Consider the following 21,783-nt stretch of genomic DNA (forward strand, 5'->3'; position numbering starts at 1 on the left):
TGAGAGGAAGGAGTGAGAAATAAGAGAACGGAGGGCAAACACGTACCCAGACCTGCTGTACAATCCGCAAAGCCCGGTGCCCGGAGGAAACGCAGGGCCCCTTCTTGGATAATGACTAGTAATTTCAAGACGGCGACAGCTGAGCATTAAGTCAAGCGAGGGGCCTTTGTGAGCGACTGCACAGGTTGCACGCTCCTGAAGCCAGCCCTGTGTGTGCCCCCCTGTGGGTGTGAGACGGACCACGCGTGACTAGCACTCACCATTACCCAATCCTATCTGGGCCCAGGAGGGGTTCATTCCCCATCCCTAAGTGGTCCCAGTAGTGTCACCGGTCCCTTGTCGGCCTCAGTTCGTCAGCCATCCAGTCATCACAAGGACTTTGGCATCCCCAGGGCCTTGGCCCAAATAGAACTGGTGCAATTTCAGGGAGGAGGGGCGGGCCCCTGCACAAACAAGCAGGAATACAGTGGGATTCCTTAAACAAACAACAGTCTTTTCTTCCACGTTAGGGCTGGGGTCAGGTGGCGGCAGTGGCGATCAGGACATTGCTTGGGCATCAGGGGTCCCGGGCTAGCCCTCTGTGTGACCTTGGGCAGATTGCTGTTCCTCTCTGAGCATCAGAGTCTAGCTCTAAGTGCAGGGGTTGGGCTGCATGGATGACTCCTGGAGGGGTTGGGGTTAGGGCCGGAGTGTGTAGCATTTCTCCGGTGTTGGGGTGGACTCCTGGGGAGGTCCCCACAGACATAGAACTAGAAAGGAGAGGCAGAGACAGTCACTCACACAGCAGGAGCAGCGGCACGCTCCAGATGTCTTTATTGGGGCTCGAGCACAGCATGACAGTCAGAGGCATGCGGACAGGGCGGCAGGGCCAGCCCAGGCATGCCTCAGACACGCACGAGGGGACAGCTTTAGAAAAGGACTGACCAACACCAGGGAGGGGCAGGGCGGGGTGGGAATGGGGAGGGAGGGCCGAGGGAGGGGCAGAGGCCAAGGTCGAAGGGGTCCCCTGGCCTCTGCTATTGCACGCATCCTCTGGCCACTGGCCAGGAAGTACAGTATTGCAACTGGTCTCCACTCGCCCGAGGCTTCCCCTTCTCAGACCCCTGAGCCAGATGGACAGACAGACCCCTTCCCTGCCCGTCTGCCCAGCAGCATCTTTGAAAACAAATGAACGAAGGAGACAGAACAAAAAAATCAAAAACAAAAAAAGATGAAACGCCCCCTCAGTCAAGGACACAGGCAAGGTGGAGGAAGGAGTGGAAGAAGCTGCAGAGGAGCCCCTGGAAGTCCCCCCACAACTGGGGCGTGGGGTGGGAGGTAGAACCCCAATCTGGGGTGGGATGGGGCTAGTGGAGCAAGTGACCCTGGGGGGCAATCTGGCCTTCCATAGGCCACCGGCCCACAGGGGAAACGCCCCCAAGAGGGACAGTCTAGCCTGGGGTCACCCAGCTGGACCGGCAGATCCCAGGTGCACTTTTCCTAGGACATTCCTCACACACGTTCAGCAGACAAGGAATCAGTAAAGGGGAAGGGAATGGGGGTCTAGGGGTGGGGCAAGGACTTGGGGAGACACAGCCTAACAAAGAAGACAGACCACCAACAGCACGTGCACTACACACAAGAGTATAGTACGTATGAATATAGATACTATATGTGCATATATGTCTCTTCAATGTACAACAGAACAGAACATCAGACCCAGATGGCTCTGGGCCCCGGGGGTCACATGGGAGGTTTTCCATCAGTCCTGTGCAAACACAGATATCTGAGTCTTTCCCAGCGAAAGATTCTTGCCTGGGTTCCAGAGTTTCCCTAAGCCTTTGGCTTTCTGTCTGTCTGCCTGTCTCTCTCACGCTGGTGCCGCTTTAAGAGAGGGTGAGGACTTCAGCCTGGGCATAGTTGGACGAGAGGGCGTCTTGGCAGGTCTCTGTGTTTAAAGAGCACAGGTGTGAGACACTGGGACGCACGCTTTCGGCTCAACATTGCCTTCTCGGGGGGCAAGGAGTTCAGCAAAAGAAAGGGAGAAACAAAGAACAAGATGTTAGAAGGAAGGCAGCTGCTGACCCACAGGCTGTGGGCTAAGGAGCAGGCCAGGAGCAGAGCTGGAATGCATGGGGACCCAGGGCTAAGAGGCCAGGAAGAGCAGGGACAGGTCAGGGTATGGGGTGCGCCCCTTCATCACTCCTCTGCCAACCCAGAGCCTGGGCCAAGGTGACTCCTAGGTGATGTCACAGCTCATCTCCACACCTGCTCAGGTAATGAACCCAGGAATCACTAGCACTCAGGTCTCCAAAGCCCTAGTGCAGTGCGGGGAGGGACCACAGCTCTGCAGCGTGGCATGGAGGCAGGGTGGGGGCGTCATGGGAGGGAGAGGCTCCTGGTGTGACCTGTAGCCCACAGGCCATCACCTGAGCTGCTGCCTGCCCAACTTGGGTTCCCCCCATATTGCTCCATCTGCCATCACCACCTGGGGCTCTTCCCCTGTCCCTGGGGGCTGGTGAAGAAGCCTCTTGAGTGCTACCACGTGGTGCCCAGCCCCCCTTCCTCAATCTGGCAGCTGGAGGGTGAATGCTGAAGGGGAAGGTCAGGGAGGATGAATGTAGCCCTCTTAGGAGAGAAGGCCAGAAAATAGCATCTTTCTGAGAAACCCAACCCCTCCATGAGCTCTTCTCAGTATCCCATCCTCAGCCTGGGAGGTCAGCGGCCTGGCCCTTCCCTTCTCCCACCTTCCCAGCGGTGGCATAGGTAGGGCAGACAGGGCGGTTGCCGTGGGGAAGGTATTTCGGAGGTGATGCTGTCTGGCTAGGACGGAGGAGGCCCTCCTGTCCCAGGCAGCTCTGGGAAAGGGCAGCCCCAGCCCTCCGGCTGGTACCCAGCCTCCCCACTGACCACAGTGCAGCTCACAGCCACTCCTCTCAGAAGCCCTGGGGACTGAGAAGTGGCCTCTAGGGTTGTCAGTAGCGCTGGCACAAACTGGAAGGTAGGGTTAACAACTCCTACCCAGGCTGCTTCCCAGCTCTGCGGGGACGGGCGGGCCCCAGTTGTGGGGGAAAGGCTTCTAAAAGCCAAAGCAATGGTACAGGTCCAAGTCTAGATGCAAGATAAAGCAAACTACACTCTCAGATTGTAGGTGGGCGGCAGGGCCTTCCCCAAGGAGGGAGGCCTGTGCAGACAGCCACCTCTCTGGGCAGAGCCTGGTACACAGTGGGTCTTTGTAAACTCCAGGACTCGGTTTGCCCTTTCCCAGAGCCCTGAGTGGTAGCTAGAGCAGCCTACTCAGCTCTCCTGTTAGCCAGGTCCTGTGTCTCCCTCACAGGAGCCAGAGAGCCGGGGTGGGCGGGGGGCGGGGACACACACACACACGTGTGGGAGCCCATCTCCAAAGCACTAGGGGCTCCAGGCTGGCACTCCTGCATCATGTCGCCCAGGGACATCTGTGCCCACCATAGGGGTGCCGTGAGCATGCCCATCCCTGTGGGAGGGAAGAGAGGGAAGGAGGCGGCGGGTACCGTGGAAACTTGGGCTCCTGACAACTTGAGGGCTGCCACAGAAATAGCCGCCTCAGTTCCCTGAACCAGAAAGGCAAGTCAGAGGAGAAAAGAGCTGTGGGACCCATGCTAAACTGGACATCTAGCTCATCTTGTCCCCATCAGAGCCAGGACCCCAGTGACAAGGAGCCCTGGGGGGCAGGATGGAACCTGTCCTCATGAAGGAGAATCAGCTGGGCCCTCAAACTGGGCTGTGCAGGGATAGGGTGCCGGGTGTCTCCATCCTGCTCCTCTGTTGATTAAAGAGGCCTGTCCCCTTCTGAAGGGTGGCTGCAAAGATGCTCCGGTATCTTCTCAACTCCTAGGGGCACACTTCATTCTGAGAGCAAGCAGGAGACAGGCCCCATAGACCACAGCAGGGCTGGGATATCTCAGGACCCACCTTGAACAGACTTTTCTAGAAGGGACATTCCCATCTCTGCCCAAGGCTGAAGAAGTCACTGAAATGGGGATGCTCCTGGCATAGGCTTTTCACAACCCCCAATCCCATGAAACCATCTGACTTTTCTGCCCAGTTCACCTTTCGGGGTGGGCCCCACATTTCCCAGCCTCCTGCCAAGTCCCCAAATACTATCTTGCCATACCTATCTATGCTCATCCTGGAAGGAGCAGATACGGACCTTACTTAGTCATTCGTTCCACCAAGTTGCATAATCTGACTCTAAAAATTGCCAGGCACACGGCTCGCTGTCAGGTCTAATTCCCATCAGGTGAAAGAGGAAATGTCCTGGCTAGGGCAATCCTTGTTCCTCCTTCTCAGGGCTGACGAGGGCCTTGGGAGCCTTGCTCGGTGCCCTGCTTGGGGAGGGACCACTCACGGCTCAGCCCTCCCTGGGAGTGGCCAGGTGCCGGTGCAGGAGCGGGTAGGCGCAGGATGGCTTCCCCTCAGCTGCCCCTGCCCAGGGCGCACCCTGCTTCGCTCAGTGACTCACAAACCTGTTGTGCTCCCGGGCTCGTTAGGTAAATGAATACACTTAATTATAGAAATTAGATGACTCTCCGGTTCTGGCAGCAATACAGAGCGCAGAGGCTGGGTGGGAGCGGCAGGTGACTCAGAGGCTGGGCTGGCAGTTTGAGGGAGGGGGGAGAGGGAAGAAAAACTGTCGTGGAAGCAGAAGCAGCAGTGTGGCGAGAGATGCCGAGGCTCGGGGCGCAGATGGGATGTTAAGCTCCACCGCTGGGTGTCGCCCCGGAGAGACGGGCATCCCCGCACCTCAGCGGCCCATCCTGGGGCTCTGACTCTAAGCGCCCCCACCTGCGCCCCGGGTCAGAGCTGGAGAACAGCAGGCCTCTCCTCCCAGGGCGGCACTGCTCCTCTAAGGAGACAAGCCCTCTGGACACCAGCAGCTGCCCCATGGGACAACCTTATTCCTTGCTGGTCTGGGTGTGGGGTGGACAGACAGACAGACATTCAGTTCCAGGTTGTTTGGTTTCTGGTTGAAGGCCACGAGGAATGGAATTGCATTGGCTGTGATTAACGTGGGACCCTGAGGGGGAGGCAGGGCCCAGAGACACAGGTCCTGGGGGCGCAGGCACCTCCGCCCAGGATAGGGGCAGGTGGATGGAAGCCCTGGGGAAAGTCGCCCCCTTGCTCCAGGCTCCAGAGCTGAACATCTGGGGGAGCTGGGTGCTGTGGGGGGGCAGCTCAGGGCCTACCTTCTCCTGCATCCTGCCCGCCTTGCTCAGGCAGCTCCCTCGGGCCCCAGGGGGAAGGAGGGCTGGAGGGCATCAAGTGTGCCTGCTTGTGCACCAGGCCCGGAGGCAAGGAGAGCTGAGGGCGCAGCTATGGGGCCAAGTGTCCGGGTGGTGGGCTGGTGAGGGGGTGGAGGGGGTGGGAGAGCAGGAGCTTTCTCGGAGGGTAGGGCGAGCCGTATCGCGATGCCAGTGGAGACAGCCCCAGACTGGTTCCAGCCGCGCTGGCTATGTTGTTTAGACTCCGGGACTTTTCGCAGCCTTGGTGAAGAAAAGGCACATGGGTCAGAGGGCGTGGCTCCTTGCCTGGGCAGCGCCATGGGATCCATGTTCCAGGGGACCCTGCAGGGCAGGTGCCCCGGCCTGGGTGGAAGGGTCTGGTCCAGCTGGGAACGGCTCCCTGACTTTCTCTGGTCTCTGGGTCACCAGGGCTCCTGAGGACAGACTCCAGGGCCCATACCCAGCTTGCCCTGTCGTTGTCCCCAGGTAAGTTTCCCCATAGCCTCCAGCACCTTCCTTTCTCAACCCTGATGAGCACCTGCCACCTTCTTCCCAGGGAGCTGACACTCTGACACGTGGGCGGCTACAGGCTAACAGCGGGGTCTGCACCGGTGGCTGGAGGAGGCTTGGGCCCACTCACTCCTGGGGCTCAACGTAGCCCGAGTGCAAGCGTGTGGCACGGCCTGGCATGGAGAAAGTTGCCGAGTGCGCACTGGGAGTTTGGCAATGCTAATTGCCACGCTTGCTTAGCAGGGTCTGTTTCCCAGCAACCCACCTGTTCCCTTTCGAAGGTCACTCTAATTGGCTGAGCTACACGCCTGTTGCCAAGAAGCACTGTGGTGGCATCTTGAAAATAGAGCAGCTGGGCCCCACAAGCACCCAGAGAGACACGGTGGTGGGACACAGGCTCCCCAGCCCCATGCACGCACACATGTCACCCTTCCCCAGGTGCGACTCTCCCCCAGCACCTCATGGTCCCTTCTCTGACTCACAGTCTCTTCCACTTTCACGGAGCCCCCGACAACACTTGGATGAAAGCAGGGGTGCTCAGCACTCGGCTGTTTGCTCAATTCCTCCATGGGGGGGCTCCCCCCACCCCACATTCTAGGCTGTCCACTTAGCATACTCCAGCCAGAGCAAGGCTCTGGGTCTGAACCAGGACACAGGGGAAGCCTGCATGTTTGGGGTGAGGGGCAGGAGGGAGAGGCACATCCAGAGCCCAAGAACCGGGGCCCGCAGAAGGGTGATCTGAGAACGCACAAGAGGGTGGAAGTGGTCTGAGCACATCCACCTGCAGCCCTCTAACTGGGGCCTCTGGGCCATCTCCTCCCAGCTGCCAGTTCGCTGCTCCTGTCACCCGACAGGACATATGCCCAGCAAAGCTGGACGTACACCGCTCAGGGCTTGCTTAGGGTCAGGGCATCCTGGGGAATCCCGTGGGAACAGTGGTATTGAGCAGGCCAGGGAAGGGGTCTGGAAGGTGCCCCTGGAGGCTGCATGGGCTGGGCAGCCAGGGGACAGCCCTCAGGGGCCACAGGCATCACAGGCTAGTCCTGCAGCAGCCACCGCCCCTCCTCACTCAACCCAGTCTTGGCCTGGAATTTGGGGGAGCAGGAAGTGGGGGAGGGAGAACTTGGGATCTAAGAAGTGGCCGAAGAACCCAGGAAAGAGCTTCGCTTGGGAAGGAGTCGGGGTTTATCCTGGAGCTGAGCAGGGTGTTCAGGGTGTCACAGGGACAGGACAAGAAAGACAAAAAGGTGATCAGGAACTGGGCAGAAGGAACATCTGGCCCTGACACCCCCGGTTCTCAGCCACTAGTGGTCCTCAACTATCCTTGATATTTCTGCCCCTTTTCAGGACAGGAATCCTGCGCTCCACCGCCCAGCTTCTGCCCTGCCCCTGCTGCAGGCTTGGGGTTGCTGAGGGAACGCCGGCCCTCCTCCACGGAGGGAATCGGCTGCTCCCTTGAACTCTTCAAATCCTTCAGAACACACCTCAGAGGGGATCCACTCTCCCTGCCCACTTCCACCCCACGGTCACCTTCTGGCTCGGCCTCAAGGGGACAGTCACCTCTAGGGGCTTGCAGAGCTGGGTCAGCCCCTCCTGGGCTCCAGGACCCCCAGTGCCGGATGGAGGAGCTGGGGCCTGTGCCAGGCTCTCTGAGGACCTCACAGCAGCACCTTGTTCTTATCCTGCCTCCTGAATGGTGCCGGCATCTCCCGGAACTACTTCCTTGGGGAAGCCTTAGCTGTGTTTAAGGGAGCCTAGGGAGAGGCTGGCAGTGACCCTGTGGAGCCGGGCCTGAAGGTCACAGCAGGAACCAGAGGCAGAGAAGATGATGAAATAGATGCGAGGGGCAGGGGCCCCTGATCTGGTGTCCCCTCACCCTCTAGGAGACCCTGGCGGGATGGGCTCTGTGTACTTTCTGGGGATGCTGGAGGCCTTTCTAATCCAGGGACGGGGAGATCAGTCTCATCCTAAAAGCGGGGGCGTGTCCAAGGCAGAGGAGATGGTGGCCACGGCCTCAGGGGAGGAGGGGACCTCAAGCTTTGTGGGGGACACTGGGGAGACTCAGTTCCATGGGGTCTCCCCACCTGCCCGGCCTGGGGAGCCATACCTTTCCGGACACTACCATCAGCACAGGCATAGTCCCCAGCGCTGAGCAGGAAGCAGGCAGCTGCCTTCTTGTTTCTGTCTCGGGTGCCAGAACGTCGCAGAGCCCGGCGCTCCTCAGGGGACGGGGCGGAGGCCAGGGGCTGCGTGAGGCCAGCTCCCTCCTCGTCTGACAGCACCGCATTGGCATCGCCATTCTGCTTGGAGTCTAGAAGGGGCAGACAGAAAGGAGGCTGCGTGAGGGGCTGCCGGGGTCTTCCTCATGGGGTCCTGGGGTCTTTCAGATCCCAGACCTTGAGTGCCACTTGCCTGACCCAAGGAGGCAGGAGTGTTGCCAGAGCCAGGGAGCGGGCCTGGTCTTGAGGGCAGGATGCTGGCTTCCCTCCTTCCCTTGGCCTACAGTCTTTCTAGAAGACGGGGCCACAGATACCCTAAGCAGCCACTCCCCAAGTCTGCCTGCTGCAGATCAGCCCAGGGCAGGTGGCAGACTCTGCTTTCTCCTTGGGTCTGGCTCAGGCTGACACCTGGATGAGTTTGCATTCCTTGGAGGATGCCCTGCTTGTTGGAGGGAGGGGCGGCACTGCCAGGGTTAAATGGATAGAGCGGCTTCCATGACTGTCTCCCTGGACCACCTGAAGGCAGTTATTCTTGTTCACCAGGCATCCAAGCCGGAGTCGAGCGCTCAAAGGACTCACAGCCCTCTGCTCCTGGGGCTCACCTGTGTCTGGGGAGGACCCTGGGGGGAAGAGTCTCCAATTCAGCTCCTGCTGTTGTGGGCTCTTAGCTCCAACCTCCTGCTCCATCAGGCAGCAGCACAGGTAAAGCTGGGCCCTTGGATCTGGGCTTGGTTTGAGGGAAGTGGCTGTAGCCTTGGCCAGTAATGCCCTTACTGTGGTCAAGCAGGTATGGCCAGGCTAAGGCACGGCTGACCGGGCCATAGGTAGGTATGAATTGAGGAGCCAGCCTAGGGGCGTGTACATTTTGATATTAGGTTTCCCTCTGAGCCCTGAATGGGCCTCGGGGTGCAGCTAAAATTCCCTGGGGCACTGGCTGGGAGATTTATATTTAGGGATTGGGGAAGGGGTACCACTTTGGTGGGGGAGAGGAGAAGAGGCTGACGGGTGCTATTCCATCAAGATCTTTGGGAGACCCAGGCCCCTGCATGACCCCAGAGAATGAGTGGCTGCAGCACATATGGTGGGCATCCACCAACAGACCACGGATGATGTTCTGAGTCAGGCGCTCCTCTGGAGGAGGAGTCCCACTTTGCCTTCAGAGCCTAGCCAGGAGATGCTTCTTACTGTCCGGCCCCACCGGCAGCTCCCCACTGGCCTGGCATCCAACAGCTTTGGACTAGGAATCCTGTGCCTCCCTCAGGAGCCCATCCCTACCTAACAGTCAGGCCCCTACTCTCCAACCCAGCTCCACGCTGCTGTGGGTTAAGTCCATCTCCTTTCCCGTCTCCTAACTCGGGGGGAGGCGAGCTTCCCTGGGGTGGCCTTTCCATCCTTGAAGAAGAGGATTGAGACCCTCGGGCCCTCCCCTTCCAGGAGGCAGACGCCAGCTGCTCTCTTTCCCTTTCCCAACACTGTCTGGGCCACTGCCTCTTGATTCCTTTCCATCCCATGTTAAACCCTGAGCCCAGGACTCAGTCTAGCTTGTGGTGAACAGAAGGCAGCCTCCCACTGCTGTTACGTTATCACATTATTAGGCCAAGAGACACCAGGCTCGAATGTTTGGAAAGAAATGATTCATGTGCTGATGCCCCTTGGAAGAACAACTGCCCCGCTCTCCAGCTAATAATAACAGCACTTGATTTATAAAGTGGTTTTAGCTTCTCAAAGTACTTTCATATCTGTCATTTGGGTCTCATCAAAATCTTGGGGGTGGGATATTGATATCATTCTCATTTTATAGATGAGGCATCTATGCCCAGAGAGGGTGAGTGGCAGGCTTCAGAATACACAGCAGAGTGGCCAAGATGGGATTAGAAAGCCAGGCTTCTAATTTATAGCTCCATGCACTGCCCATCGCAGCCTAAGCTGGGTGGGATACTCACTCCACCCATGTTCAGGAAGGACCCCGAAGTTCAGGAAGCTATCAGACAACCAAGGATAGAGATTCGGCCTTGATACTTTGCCCTCATGAAGGCAGGTCTTGTACTTAGGGCAGCATAGAGAAGTAAAGCACAATCCCAAATTCCAAGGGCTGAGGTTCACCTCGGGACTCCCGTGGCCACTGGGGGAGAGGTGGCATTCCTTCCCACCCCCCAATCTCACCTGCCCGTTTCCTCTCCACCATACCCTCTTCCGGGACAGGCGGGCTGGTGTCACTGTAGGTGCTGTCCCGGGGCGAGGTCTCCTCGGACTTGCAGTAAATGGGCGACTCGAGCTGGGGTGGCCGTGGCACGTGCTTCTTTCGCTTCTTGGGCAGCTTCTGCTTGGCCATGGCCAGGGAGTAGTACATGCCGAAGTTGTTGACAATGACAGGCACTGGCATGGCAATGGTGAGCACGCCGGCCAGTGCACACAGCGCCCCCACCAGCATGCCCGACCATGTCTTGGGGTACATGTCCCCATAGCCCAGGGTTGTCATGGTGACCACGGCCCACCAGAAGCCGATGGGGATGTTCTTGAAGTCGGTGTGGTCGTTGCCCCGTGGATCAGAGGGCCTGGCGCCGATGCGCTCAGCATAATAGATCATGGTGGCGAAGATAAGCACTCCCAGAGCCAGGAAGATGATGAGGAGCAGGAACTCGTTGGTGCTGGCACGCAGGGTGTGGCCCAGCACTCGCAAACCCACAAAGTGGCGCGTGAGCTTGAAGATGCGCAGGATGCGCACGAAGCGCACCACGCGCAGGAAGCCCAGCACGTCTCGGGCCGCCTTGGACGACAGGCCGCTCAGCCCCACCTCCAGGTAGAAGGGCAGGATGGCCACGAAGTCGATGATGTTGAGCAGGTTCTTGACGAAGTCCAGCGTGTCGGGGCAGCACACAATGCGCACCAGGAACTCCAGTGTGAACCACAGCACGCACACGCCCTCGATGTAGGTCAGGATGGGCTCTGTCTCCACCTCCCGCCGGAAGCGCACGCTGGTGGTATTCCCCACTCGGTGGATCTCCGTCACGTTGCGGTCGATGTTGAAGGCCTCGTGGGTCTCCAGGCAGAAGGTGGTGATGGAGACCAGGATGAAGAAGAGAGAGGCAAAGGCCACCACCTGTGGGCGGGGAGGAGCGTGGGGGCAGCTGTCAGACAGGGATGGATAGGCCCAGCGAGGACAGGGACTTCTGCTGGGGGAGCGTGGGGCATGGGTCACCAGGCAGTCAGTTCCATGGTGAGAGATGTGACTAAGGTGCACACTCAGGGGCTGAAATTCCCTCCTCGCAGGGCCTTTATCCTTCTGCTTGCATGCACCGTGCACAGGAGCCAGAGGCTGCTCTTGGCTGGAAGCAACTGGACAGGGAGCTACAGCTGCCCAGCCATGCCTACTGCCTAGCTCTGGCCACCACTACCCCAGTTGTGCTTTAAAGCTTCTCAAACTGTAATGGGTTTATAAATCATCTGGGAATCTTGTTAAAATGCGATTCGGATTCAGGCGGTTGAGGGCAGGGCCTGTGATTCTCCATTTCTAACAAGCTCTCAGGGAGGCTGCCGTCCACAGACCACGCGGTGCAACTAGGCTTTAAAGCGGTACTCCTCAGAGAGGCCCTGGACCAGCAGAGTCGGCATCACCTGGGAACTAGTTAGAATGGCCAACTCTCGGGCCCCACCCAAACCTACTGAAGGAGAGACGCTGGGGGCAGGGCCGGCAGTCCGTTTCAGCAAATCTTCCAGGTAATTCTGATGCACACTAAATGTTCAGGTGACTGCACTAAGGGATATGCCCAGAGGCGGGGGGCTGGAGGGAATGACCCTGGGCCTCTTTCTGCCGCTGAGCCTATTAAGCTCCAGCCACGAGCCACCTCGTCAAGTCCCACCCCCTCTCTCCGGCCTCTCACCTCAGCCTGTCCCAGCTGACCGCCCAGACGGAGAGAAGCGTCAGAAAGAAGACAACATGCTCTGCGGCAGGAAGCAGGGTGGTTTGCCCAGAGTAACCACCCCTCCCCGTCCTGAGAACTGACATTTCCTGGGACACTGAGTTCCAGAGAGAAGTAAACTGCACCCATTGGGATCAGAGAGTGACAGCAACTGCTCCAGACAGCCGCCGGGATCGCGGCTGGAAAGATGACAGCGGCACTCGGCAGACGAACGGCTGGGCTGAAGTGTCCGACTGTTATGAATGGAGACGAAAGGCACGTGTAATAACACCAATTATGGAGCCCTCATCTGTTATTCATGAGATCCATTCACCACCATCAGCGGACCAGTTGCTGGGGTCCACGCCCCCTGCTGCTGCCTGTCCTGCTTGGTGGGTGGAGGGTTTCCTTCCTGAGCAGAGGGCTGAGCCTAAAAGGTGGATGAGGGAGGATTGAGGCCCCACGGCCACTTGGCAACCCCACGCCTGCCCCACCCCAATGTCCACCTGGCCATGACGTTGCCTGTTGGACTAGGCCTCTGAGACGTCTTCCTCCCCGGGAGTCTTCACTGGTGGCAGGAGGGAGAGGGGGGACCCACGACCAAACACCTTACTCTTAGTACAAAACAGCAGTGGAGAATACAGGGGATCTGAGAAAACAAAGCAAGCAGCACCTCCAGGAGCTCCTTCGGGAGCAGGGCAATTCTGAAGAGGAAACTTTGGGAATGAACATTCCTGAGTTGTCTATTCTGTGCCTGGCACAGTTGGGCACTCTGTATGTTACTGCCTTCAGTCCTCCCAGTGACCCTGTGAGGTAGGCCTCGTCATCCCATTTTACAAAAGAGGAACTGAGGATCAGAGAGGTTATATACTTCCCTAAAGTCACACAGCCTGAAAGGGGTGGAAACAGACTTGAACTCAGCACTGTTTAATTCAGAGGCTGTACCTTCTCTTCACACCACATTGTCTTCACTACCTCCCAGGCAGGGTCTATTCACAGGTTGAAGAAAGCCTTCCCTGAATTGTGGACACTGCTCCCAGCCAGCTCCTTGATGCCTGCTAGTTCACGCTAGGGATGTGCACCTTTGGTTTAGGACAGACACCCGTCACACACTAAGACTTATCTTATTTACAGTTGAACATGGACGTGTTGATCGGATACGGCACAGGAGGAGGAGGGAGTAGTGGACCACAGACACACTCTCCCCACTTGACAACTTTGCCTGGAACCTCTCCTGCCTCTGTCTCCCCCGTGAAGGCCAATTGAAGTTCCTTTCCCAGCCTCATTTTTCCTCCCCTGAGCCATGGGCTGTTAAGGCAATACAGGCTGACCTGGGCATCAGGCAGACGGCCCCAGCCTGTGAGCTCTCCTTGGCTGTCCGGAGATGAGCTGGGGGAGGCACCCGTCCGGTGGCCGTGTTGACACTGGGAACCCAGAGTCCTGGCAATGCCCCCCTTCTCCCTGAGAAGCAGAGGGGGCTGGAGTAAGGCATGGGGACAGCATATCCCAGCTCTGCCTGGAAGCTTGGGAAGCAGGAGCTTGCCCACTCCGAGGAAAAGTTAGCCAGGAGAGTTGCCCCAACTGGGAGCCTGAGTGAGAAGTTAATTAGTGATTTGGAAAAACAAGTTCAGGAAGAACTGCCAAGGGGCTCAGCCTAGGGCACAGAGAGCGGGAGTGGGAGGGAGAATCGTGCGGCCTGGGCCACTGTCTCACCTGCAGGGCCAAGGAGCCTGCCTCTGGTCCTGCCTCGGTGCCTTCCCAGCTCCCATGGCCCACAGCTCTGTCTGCGGAGGCCCCGTAGGCACATGCCACCTCTCCTGAATTCCTGCAGTCTGCACTCACTTTTGCTTTTTCTTTTAGACACAGAACTGCCCCATCTCTTTACTTCTACCCCTCACCTCCACCATTTCAAAAGAAGAGGCCAGGCAGAGGGTAGCCACATGTGCTCATTTCTCAGGGGCAACAGAGGCACGAGAGAGGGCAAACGACTCGCTCAGGACCAAACTGAGGCTGAGTCTCCTGCCTCTCTGCTCAGTGCTCTTCCCGCTTGGCCCTCTAACCAAACCAGTTGGAAAATCCACTCCTCCTTGAGGAACTTGCATGGGGCCTCCATCCCCCCTGCAGCTTCTCCAGGGCTGGCAGCAGGCGCCAGGCAGACCTGAGGCTGAGCTGTGATGGATGCAGGGGAGTGGGCTCTGGCATGTTGCCCCAGGTGGGTCCCAAGGTTACAGGTCCCCCTTCAGGGCCCAAATTATTCCTTTCCTCCCTAAGTTATTCCTCAAACTGAATTGTTGTGGAAGTGGTGCCCCTGCCTGTAATCAGTGCCTGTCACCATCATGGATGCTTTCCTTCTCGCAGCTCTCTAGACTGGGACACTTCCCGGGCAAAGAAGGGCCCAGGGAGGACGCGCTGGCTGCAGCACACCACCCTGCTTAGTGGTCACGGCCTCGCTCCCGTTCAGCAACCACCTGCAGCACCGGCAGTGCGCATCTGAGCCTCCTTCCCTTCGGCCATGGGCACCTGGCCCTGCCGAGGGGACTGTGGGGCCTCAGGGGAGCCAGAGACCAGAGCAAAGGCAAGCTACGGAGCCCTGGAGTCAGACTGCCCAGCTGCCTCATCCTGGGCCTGCCCCTTGACCAGGTAAATGGTGCGCTCTGTGCCTGTTCCTCGCTACAAAACAGGGACAGTTCTAGAACCCACCTAGTAGTGTTACTACAGGATTAAACGAGCATCTACACAGCAAGCACCCAGCACACAGTAGTGCTCACGTGGTGACAGAGCTGAGGAGGTGTGGGGCCTCTGTGGACCCCTGCATGCAGTTTCTGAAGGCGAGCTGGATCTGGAGCCAATAATATCAGAAAATCCTTGCTTTTTAGAAGTGAAAGGAACTCTGAAGATCATGCAGTTCAGCTCCCTTCCTGCTGTTTCACAGGTGAGGAAACTGAGGCCTGGGGAGGACTGGCTTGCCTGGTGCCCATGGCCGAAGCTGTGCGTTCTTTCCACTGCCCGGGGACACAGGTTGTGGATTCTGCCCCAAGTCAAAGCTGCCCAGGTGGAAAAGTGCTTGCGTGAACGGGTTCCGCCAGCAGCAACTCCTTTCCTGTCTGCTGGGAGGAGGTGGGAGGGTCTCGGCACCTGGACAGCAGGTTCCCAGCCTCTGTGCAGGGCAGCGCTGCTCCTTCAAGCTTCCTGCTCCTTGGGCCCCTCATGTGGCCAGCGGTATCCTGCTCAGGACCACCATCCCCAGAGACCCAGGAGTGTCAGCTGATGTGTCCGCCCTGTGACCAGCCTCCTGCACCAAGCTCATCCTACAACTGTCCTTGGTGGAAATGTAGTCACACACTTCCGGGTGCAAGTCAGGCTCTGCTACTTACTGCCTGGGAGACCTTGGGCAAGTTTCTTAACCTCTCTGAGCCTTAGGATCTTTGCTCATAAAATGGAAAAGTGAGTACCTGCTACATGCCAGACATAGTTCTGGGTGTTGGGGAACACTGGGAAACAAAACACACCCCCTGCCCCTCAGACCTCATATTCTAGTGGAGGGAGACTGTCAACAAGTAAACAAGGAAAATAGATAGTATGACAAATGGTATAAGGATTACGGAGAAAAATAAAGAGAAAAGGGGGATAAGGAGTCGGAGGGTGGGGGAGATATTTCACATAGGGGGGTCAGGCAGGGCCTCAAGGCTAAGGAGACATCTAAGCAGAGACCTGAAGGAGGGAGGAGGTGAGTCATGTGAAGATCCAGAAGAGCTTGAGGGACAGAGGGAACGGGAAGTGCAAAGGCCCTGAGGCCACAGCATGCTTGGTGTGTTGAGGGATGAGAGCAGTACCTACCTTATAGGGTCGTTTTGAGGATTAAAATAAATGATATTTGCAAAACTCAGCTCAGAGCCTAGAGTGTCTCAGGAATCTGGCACAGGCTGGGTGGGGGGGCTGGGGGGGAGAGGTGACAGACACCAGTCATTGGGAACTGAATACAATCAGCGGGGGCAGGGCGGGGAGCCCAAGGAGGAAGGGCCAAGGAGACAGATGGACAGATAAACATAAGAAGACTCATGCCCAAAAACCTATATTAAGGATGAAGTGTAGGAGAAGAGAAATTTGAGAACACAGCCAAAGACACTTGCAGAGGAAGCTCTGTGGGGATGGGACGAGGAGCGAAGCCTTCCAGGGAAGCGAGATCCTGGTGCCCAGGAAGTGCTGGGAAGGGAGTGGGCAGCCCTGGGGGCTCAGAGGCAGGAAGGAAGAGGGAGTCTGCCAGGAAAGGGATCTCTGAGCCATCCCTGGGCTCCTGGGTGAGGGCTAGAACTACGAAGCCCAGTTCCCAGCCGAGAGACCCCCATTCCTCTCCCGTCATGGGCTTCCCTAGGAGCAGAACCTGGCCCTGCCCCCTGCCCAGCCAGGACCCTCTGGTTCTAGTGTCCAGAGCCAGCCTCTACCTATGGCCACCTCCTACCAAGTCAGCACTTGGGGCCTCTCAGGGCCACTGGGTTGCCCAGAGCCTCTGAGTTCCAGCCCCAGAAGGAATTCAGCCCAGCCTAGATCACTGGCCAAGAACTTATTATCCAGTCAAATGCAATTCCGGGGTATTGCCCATCAGTGTCCCATGCTGTCCCATCTCTGCTCGGGCCAGTCCCCTGGCCAGGAAAGTCCCCTCTTCCCTAAGTCTGCATAGTTACGCACTACCCACATTGAACACTTACTTATTTATAAATTTATTTATAACCTGCCTCCTTCTAAAAATTATTTAAGGGAGCTAAGTCATTATCCTGCAGGGCCTACTCAGCTCAACTTCTGTTTCCTCGCTGAAGCTTCCGCACGCCACCCCCTCCAACCCTGTCCCATGTAGAGGTGGGATCATGGCTTCCCTCTCTCACCTCCTATTGAACTTTTTTTAAGACTACTGTGGCACCTCTCATGATCTATCTTACACCATTATCACCATTTCTTGTCATCTAATTTCTCCCAACTGCCACCTCCCCTACCTGACCTGGCTCTCTTCAGGATTAGAGACCCCCTCTGGCTCGTCTTTATAAATATAGGGCCCAGTTTGGGGTCTGGCATGTAGCCAGCGCTCAATAAATGTTTCTGAATGATTGCAGCCAAGGCGACGGCCTGTTCCTTTTCCCGGTCCTGGGGAGCCCATCACAGAGATCATCAGCCCCGCTAACCGGGGCTAGAGGTGACAAGGGTGTGCCCAGGAATACCTCCAGGCACCTGGGCTCTCAGACTCTACGGTTTGCCAGGGTAGGCCAAACCCACTGCCTGACGGGGACCCCTGCCAGCTTGAAAAAAACCCAGCAGGGAGCTGGGCCAGAGGTCACGCAGGCTGGCTGCCCAGGAACAAGGATGGCGTGAGTGCCCTGGCGCCCAGCATCCCAGGCCAACACCGTCCACAGCAGAGGTGAGGGGTCCGGGGTGCCCGTTCCTGAGGCCCAGCTGCCTGACTCTGTTCCTGCCTGCTCATCCTCCAGCTCTCCAAAATAGCCCAGGTCTCTTTTACCCCCTCCCCCACTTTACACCCCACCCCACATGGTGACAAACAAACACCTCATCATCCAGAGATGAGATGTTCAGAGGCAAATGCTGGTCTGTTCAGAATAAGAGAGGAAAACACAAAACAAACCCAGGAGGAGACTGGGAGGCTGCCTCAGGGTGGGGCTGGGGGAGGCCTGCACCCGTATCGCTCCCCAGGGAGGTAGAGGGGCTGCCCTGGGGCATGCTGGCACCGCCGTCCTGGGGGGCTGGGAAGCCATGGCACCCAGCACCTGGGCTCAGGTTGTGATTCTCCTTAGCCCAGAGGGCACGGGACCAGAGGTCCTGCCCACCGATCAGCTGGTCCCAGGTGACGCCGGGGCCTGAGAAGCCGGGACCATGAGAAGGGGCGAGAGGAACAGAGCTCTGCATTTCCTTCCTAGAAGGCCTTGGTTTCATTCCTCTGCCTGGGCCGGGGGACACCTAGTCTCCTCTCCTAACCAAGCCTCCTTTCTTTTTGTCCTATGAAAGTCCCACGGTGAGGGAATGAAAAAAAAACGCAAGCAAGCAGGCAAGCTTGGACATGAGAATTCTAGGGAGCGAGGAGACAGGAGCTTTAGTTTGGAGGGAGAAGTGAAGGAAGGGATGGGAGGAGAGCAGAAGGGCCCTCCTGAAGTCAGAGGCTTTCTCCAGGAAGAAGCCACAGGAGGCGGCTGAAGCACGGGTACAAGCACAGATGTGGGGTCACAAGATTTGAGTTCAGATCCTAGTTCTACCACCAGCTGTGTGGGCTTGAGCAAGCCCCTCCCGGCCTCAGTGTCCTTCTCTGTAAACTGAGGTTAATAATCCCTGCCTCACATGGGCCAGATGAGACATCAGAAGAATGCACAGGTGACAGCACCTGACGCCTAGTGGATGCTTCCTCAGTGTGAAAGCCCAGCCTCAGCTGCCTTCCTGGAGCAATGGGGATCCTGTGGTCATGTCCTCTCCTCATAGGGAAAACATCATGGGGAAACTCAACCCAAGTACTGATTTAGCCAAAGAAGGAGGACTGTCATCTGTAACAGGACTAATAACTAAGGTAAAGCCAGCATGGCCCCTGGGACCTCTGGAGACTGGGAGTGAGGGAGGGGAGTGCCCAGGTCCCATTCATCAGTTCTCCTGTCTGCCCTCAGAAAAGAAGGCAGGTCTGATTCTAGAGCTCTGGACGCTGGTCCCCCTGAGGCTGGGAAGCCGCCCTGGCTGTTGCCGAGCCCTCACTCTGCCCGGGACTATAGGCAGTGGGCAGGTGGGGCCAGGACTAGTCTGCCCCTCGTGCCTGCCCCCAGGTAAGGCCACAGAAACAGAACCACAGCAGCAGCCACCCATGGGCCCGGCCACAGTGAAGGGAGCAGAGGTGAGCACCCCAGGCTGGGAGGCTGCCTGCACGGGAATGGCTCCTCGGGCCAGGCGGGTAGCTAAGCAACAGGCTCCCACAATCAGCTCCGTTCACTTTGCGTTTGTATCTGTTCTGCTTCTGCCATAAGGCACTACTCAAATGACCGGCTGCTGTGTGTGAAGAAGAAGACGCCTGGGGCACAGTGCTGCTCCTCTGCCCTTACTGGCCATCATTGAGTGCCCCAAGCCCACCACCACGGTGCTGCGGGTACAGACCCTCCAGGGAGGCAGCAGGAAGAGGCCCCAAGAGAAGGAAAGCGTGCACACAGACCCAGGGGACAGCTGGGGGTGGGGACAGCGTCACTGGCCTGAGGTAAACAGAGGGGGCAGGGCGCAGGCCCAGAGTTCCTGGACCTCAGACCCTCAGGCTGGAGGGGCAACAGAGTAAGTGTCCCCTCTGATGTCCTCATCTGCCCCAAGGTTTTCTGATATCATCCAGAGGACGGACAAAACCTCAGAATACCTCCCAGGCCAGAGCAAGAAAGAGCCACCTCTCCACCTGGAAAACAGCCTCGTGCAGTGGAAATAACATGTTGTAACCCGTGGAGCAAGGGCTGGGGAGTCAGGCAGCCCTGGCTGCGGTCACAGCCCACCAAGATCCAGCTGTGTGACCTCAGGCAAGTTGTTTACCCTCTCACAGCCTCAGTCAGTTAAATGGGGATAATGCCTCCACTGCGAGTTTACTGGGAGGATTAGAGACTAATGCAAAGTACCCACATGGAGTGCTCAATAAATAGCAGTTGTCGTTAATTTTTTTAAATTATGAATTCTCACTTGTGTGATCCAGGAACAGCTGAAGGCTTGCCTCTGTGCTCCTTAGCAGAAGGCAAGTCCTCCTTTGGCATGAATGCCACCAAAGCTCCATACAGCTGTTCACATCAGTATTAACACCCAGAAGACTGGAAACTAGGGGTGGTTTGCTGGCTCTGCTCTTATTTAAGTGTCTTTGACAAGACACTTACTGTCTCTGAGTCCTGCTTTCTTCACTGCTTCAACCAATTAATCCTGTCTGGCCCCAAACTTCCTCCCTCAATTGGAATGCCCTGCCTGATGTGACTCCACGTCAAAGGGCAAAGTCTCCTGGGCTTCTGGAGGACTTCAAGGGGCCGATCAGGCTCTGAGCTTACTCACACAGCCCCCTGGCTGGGCCAGTCTGCGGTCAGTTAAGGAAAAAATTAACTCATTGATGGTATAGACCCTTGGAATCCAAGAGGGAAGAACCTGAGACAGTGGAAAGTCCCCAGAGACCCCAGGATGCTCAGAAATAGGGCCTTGCTCCCCTACCCACCTCATTCCTTCTGGCCTCCCAGGCTTGGCCCCTTTCCCCATCTCTATCAAGCTAAACCTGTTCCCTCCTCCCCTGACCCCCAACTTTGAAAGAGGCTGCATTATCCGTACTTGTCTCTCTTCTAGTGCACACAGCCAAGAATTGACACTAGCGGTTAGGGAACTGCATGAGAAGCCCAAGCAACTGACAGGAGACTCAAGCCAGGGCATTGCTGTGCCCTCACCCTCTGAGCTGGTCCCAGGGCTGCAGGCGGAGAAGCAAACGCAACTGGCCTTAGCTTCACTCAGTCCTGCAAAAGGGCCCTGTCTCCCAGTGGCTGCCCTGGGACGCCTGCAGTCCCAGCCTGGTACGCCACGACCAGAGCCCTGTGCTCCTCCCTTCTCTTCCGGGCAGGAGATGCAGCTGCCCTGCTCTAGCGTCTGTGTCTGCCTGGCCCCTCCCTGCAGCCCATTTCCCAATCTCCTACCCTCCCCTGGGTGGGGAAGTGGAACTTTTCCTCCCCTGACTGAGTTGAGGCCCAGCACAGGAGGTGGGGGGGCAGGGCCAGGAGGGCTCTGAGACTCATTAACATGACAGCTTGGGATGCCAGAGGTGACAACTGGCTTCCACATCAGGAGGCAGTCCCCAGACCCAGCACGTCATGTAGCTCTTTCCTGATTCCCAGACAGACTTCAGGCTGCCAGCCATGAGATCAGGCTGCCAGCCATGAGATCAGACCACCAGCCCCCAGGATTCTGTTTTTCAAAGATTCTAAAGCCACCTTTTGGGGCTTTTTTTTTTTTTTTTTAGCTGCCCAAGCATATCTGCCCAGCCCTCCACCTAACGGAGTTAGGGGAAACAGGACTGACTTGGGGAGAAGGTGGTGGGAAGGGACTGGTTCTTGCCCAAATCAACCCACCCGTCCCCCCACCCCCAGCCCAAACATCCATTTCAAGCAGTAACCTGAACCAGGGCTTTCTGGAAAACCAATCTGTGCCACAGCAGGAAGAAAAGCAGCAACAAACCTGGGATCATCCCCAGGCAGTGTGGTTGGCCCCTGGCCATGGGGCCTGCAGGGCCCAGAACATTCGGCCCTTTCAGTCTATCTCTGCCCTCATGCCTTCGAGGTGTCCAGGAAGCCTCAGGGGCACGGCATAGGGCAGGGATCTCCCTGTAAAAAGGCCCCTCCCAAACCTGGACAGAGGCCTGACTTCTGGTCCCAGCCCTGCCTGTCACGGGCTGAAGAGGCTGAAGCCCCTGTGCCCCTTTCTAAAACTCACAGGTCTAGCACAGTAAGCTGCTAGGAGGATTGAACTAAGGCGGCACGCCTGCAAGCAGTGAATGCGATGGCCTGCCTATCCTGTGGTGCTAACACATGCTAGTTTTCTTCCCCTAAACCCTGCCTGACCCCAGCGGAAGGCCTAACCCGAACTCTCCAGGACTCTGGCCCTGTGGAGGAGTGCCAGGTAAAGGAAGAGAGGTACCCTGTGCAGAAAGAAGGGGGTGGAAGAGCTCAACTAAGGGCTGGGGGGTGGGGGGGATGCAGCAAAGCAGGCATCTGGGATTAGGTCCAAGTAGTAAATCGTGTGTGTGCAATCTGATGAGGCGTGCAGGGGAGAGGGGGGGTGTGATTCCCCTGGGGGCCCAGGGAAGGCAGGGGAAATTGGGAGGGAGGCAGTGGTAAGGTAAGTCAGTCTCCGTCTGGCTCCTCCCAGCCTTTACCGACCACCACC

At 57.5% G+C, this 21,783-nt stretch overlaps 1 protein-coding gene across 6 annotated transcripts in view; it reads right to left on the reverse strand.

The window, feature by feature from the left end:
- Positions 1–21,783, reverse strand: part of KCNC4 (potassium voltage-gated channel subfamily C member 4) — a 48,569-nt gene that overhangs the window by 24,599 nt on the left and 2,187 nt on the right. For 3 of the 6 annotated variants that reach the window (XM_070267232.1, XM_070267231.1, XM_070267233.1), the window contains exons 2-3: positions 10,133–11,069; positions 7,858–8,061 (exon numbers count right to left, since the gene is read on the reverse strand). In XM_070267232.1, the coding sequence (XP_070123333.1) occupies positions 7,858–8,061; positions 10,133–11,069 (1,141 nt within the window). Of the gene's footprint in view, positions 1–776; positions 5,502–7,857; positions 8,062–10,132; positions 11,070–21,783 lie in introns of those variants that run through there. The other 3 variants (XM_005610347.3, XM_001496153.5, XM_005610345.4) reach the window with 3 other exon arrangements.

Source organism: Equus caballus, chromosome 5, assembly GCF_041296265.1.
Source record: "Equus caballus isolate H_3958 breed thoroughbred chromosome 5, TB-T2T, whole genome shotgun sequence".
NCBI lineage: Eukaryota > Metazoa > Chordata > Mammalia > Perissodactyla > Equidae > Equus > Equus caballus.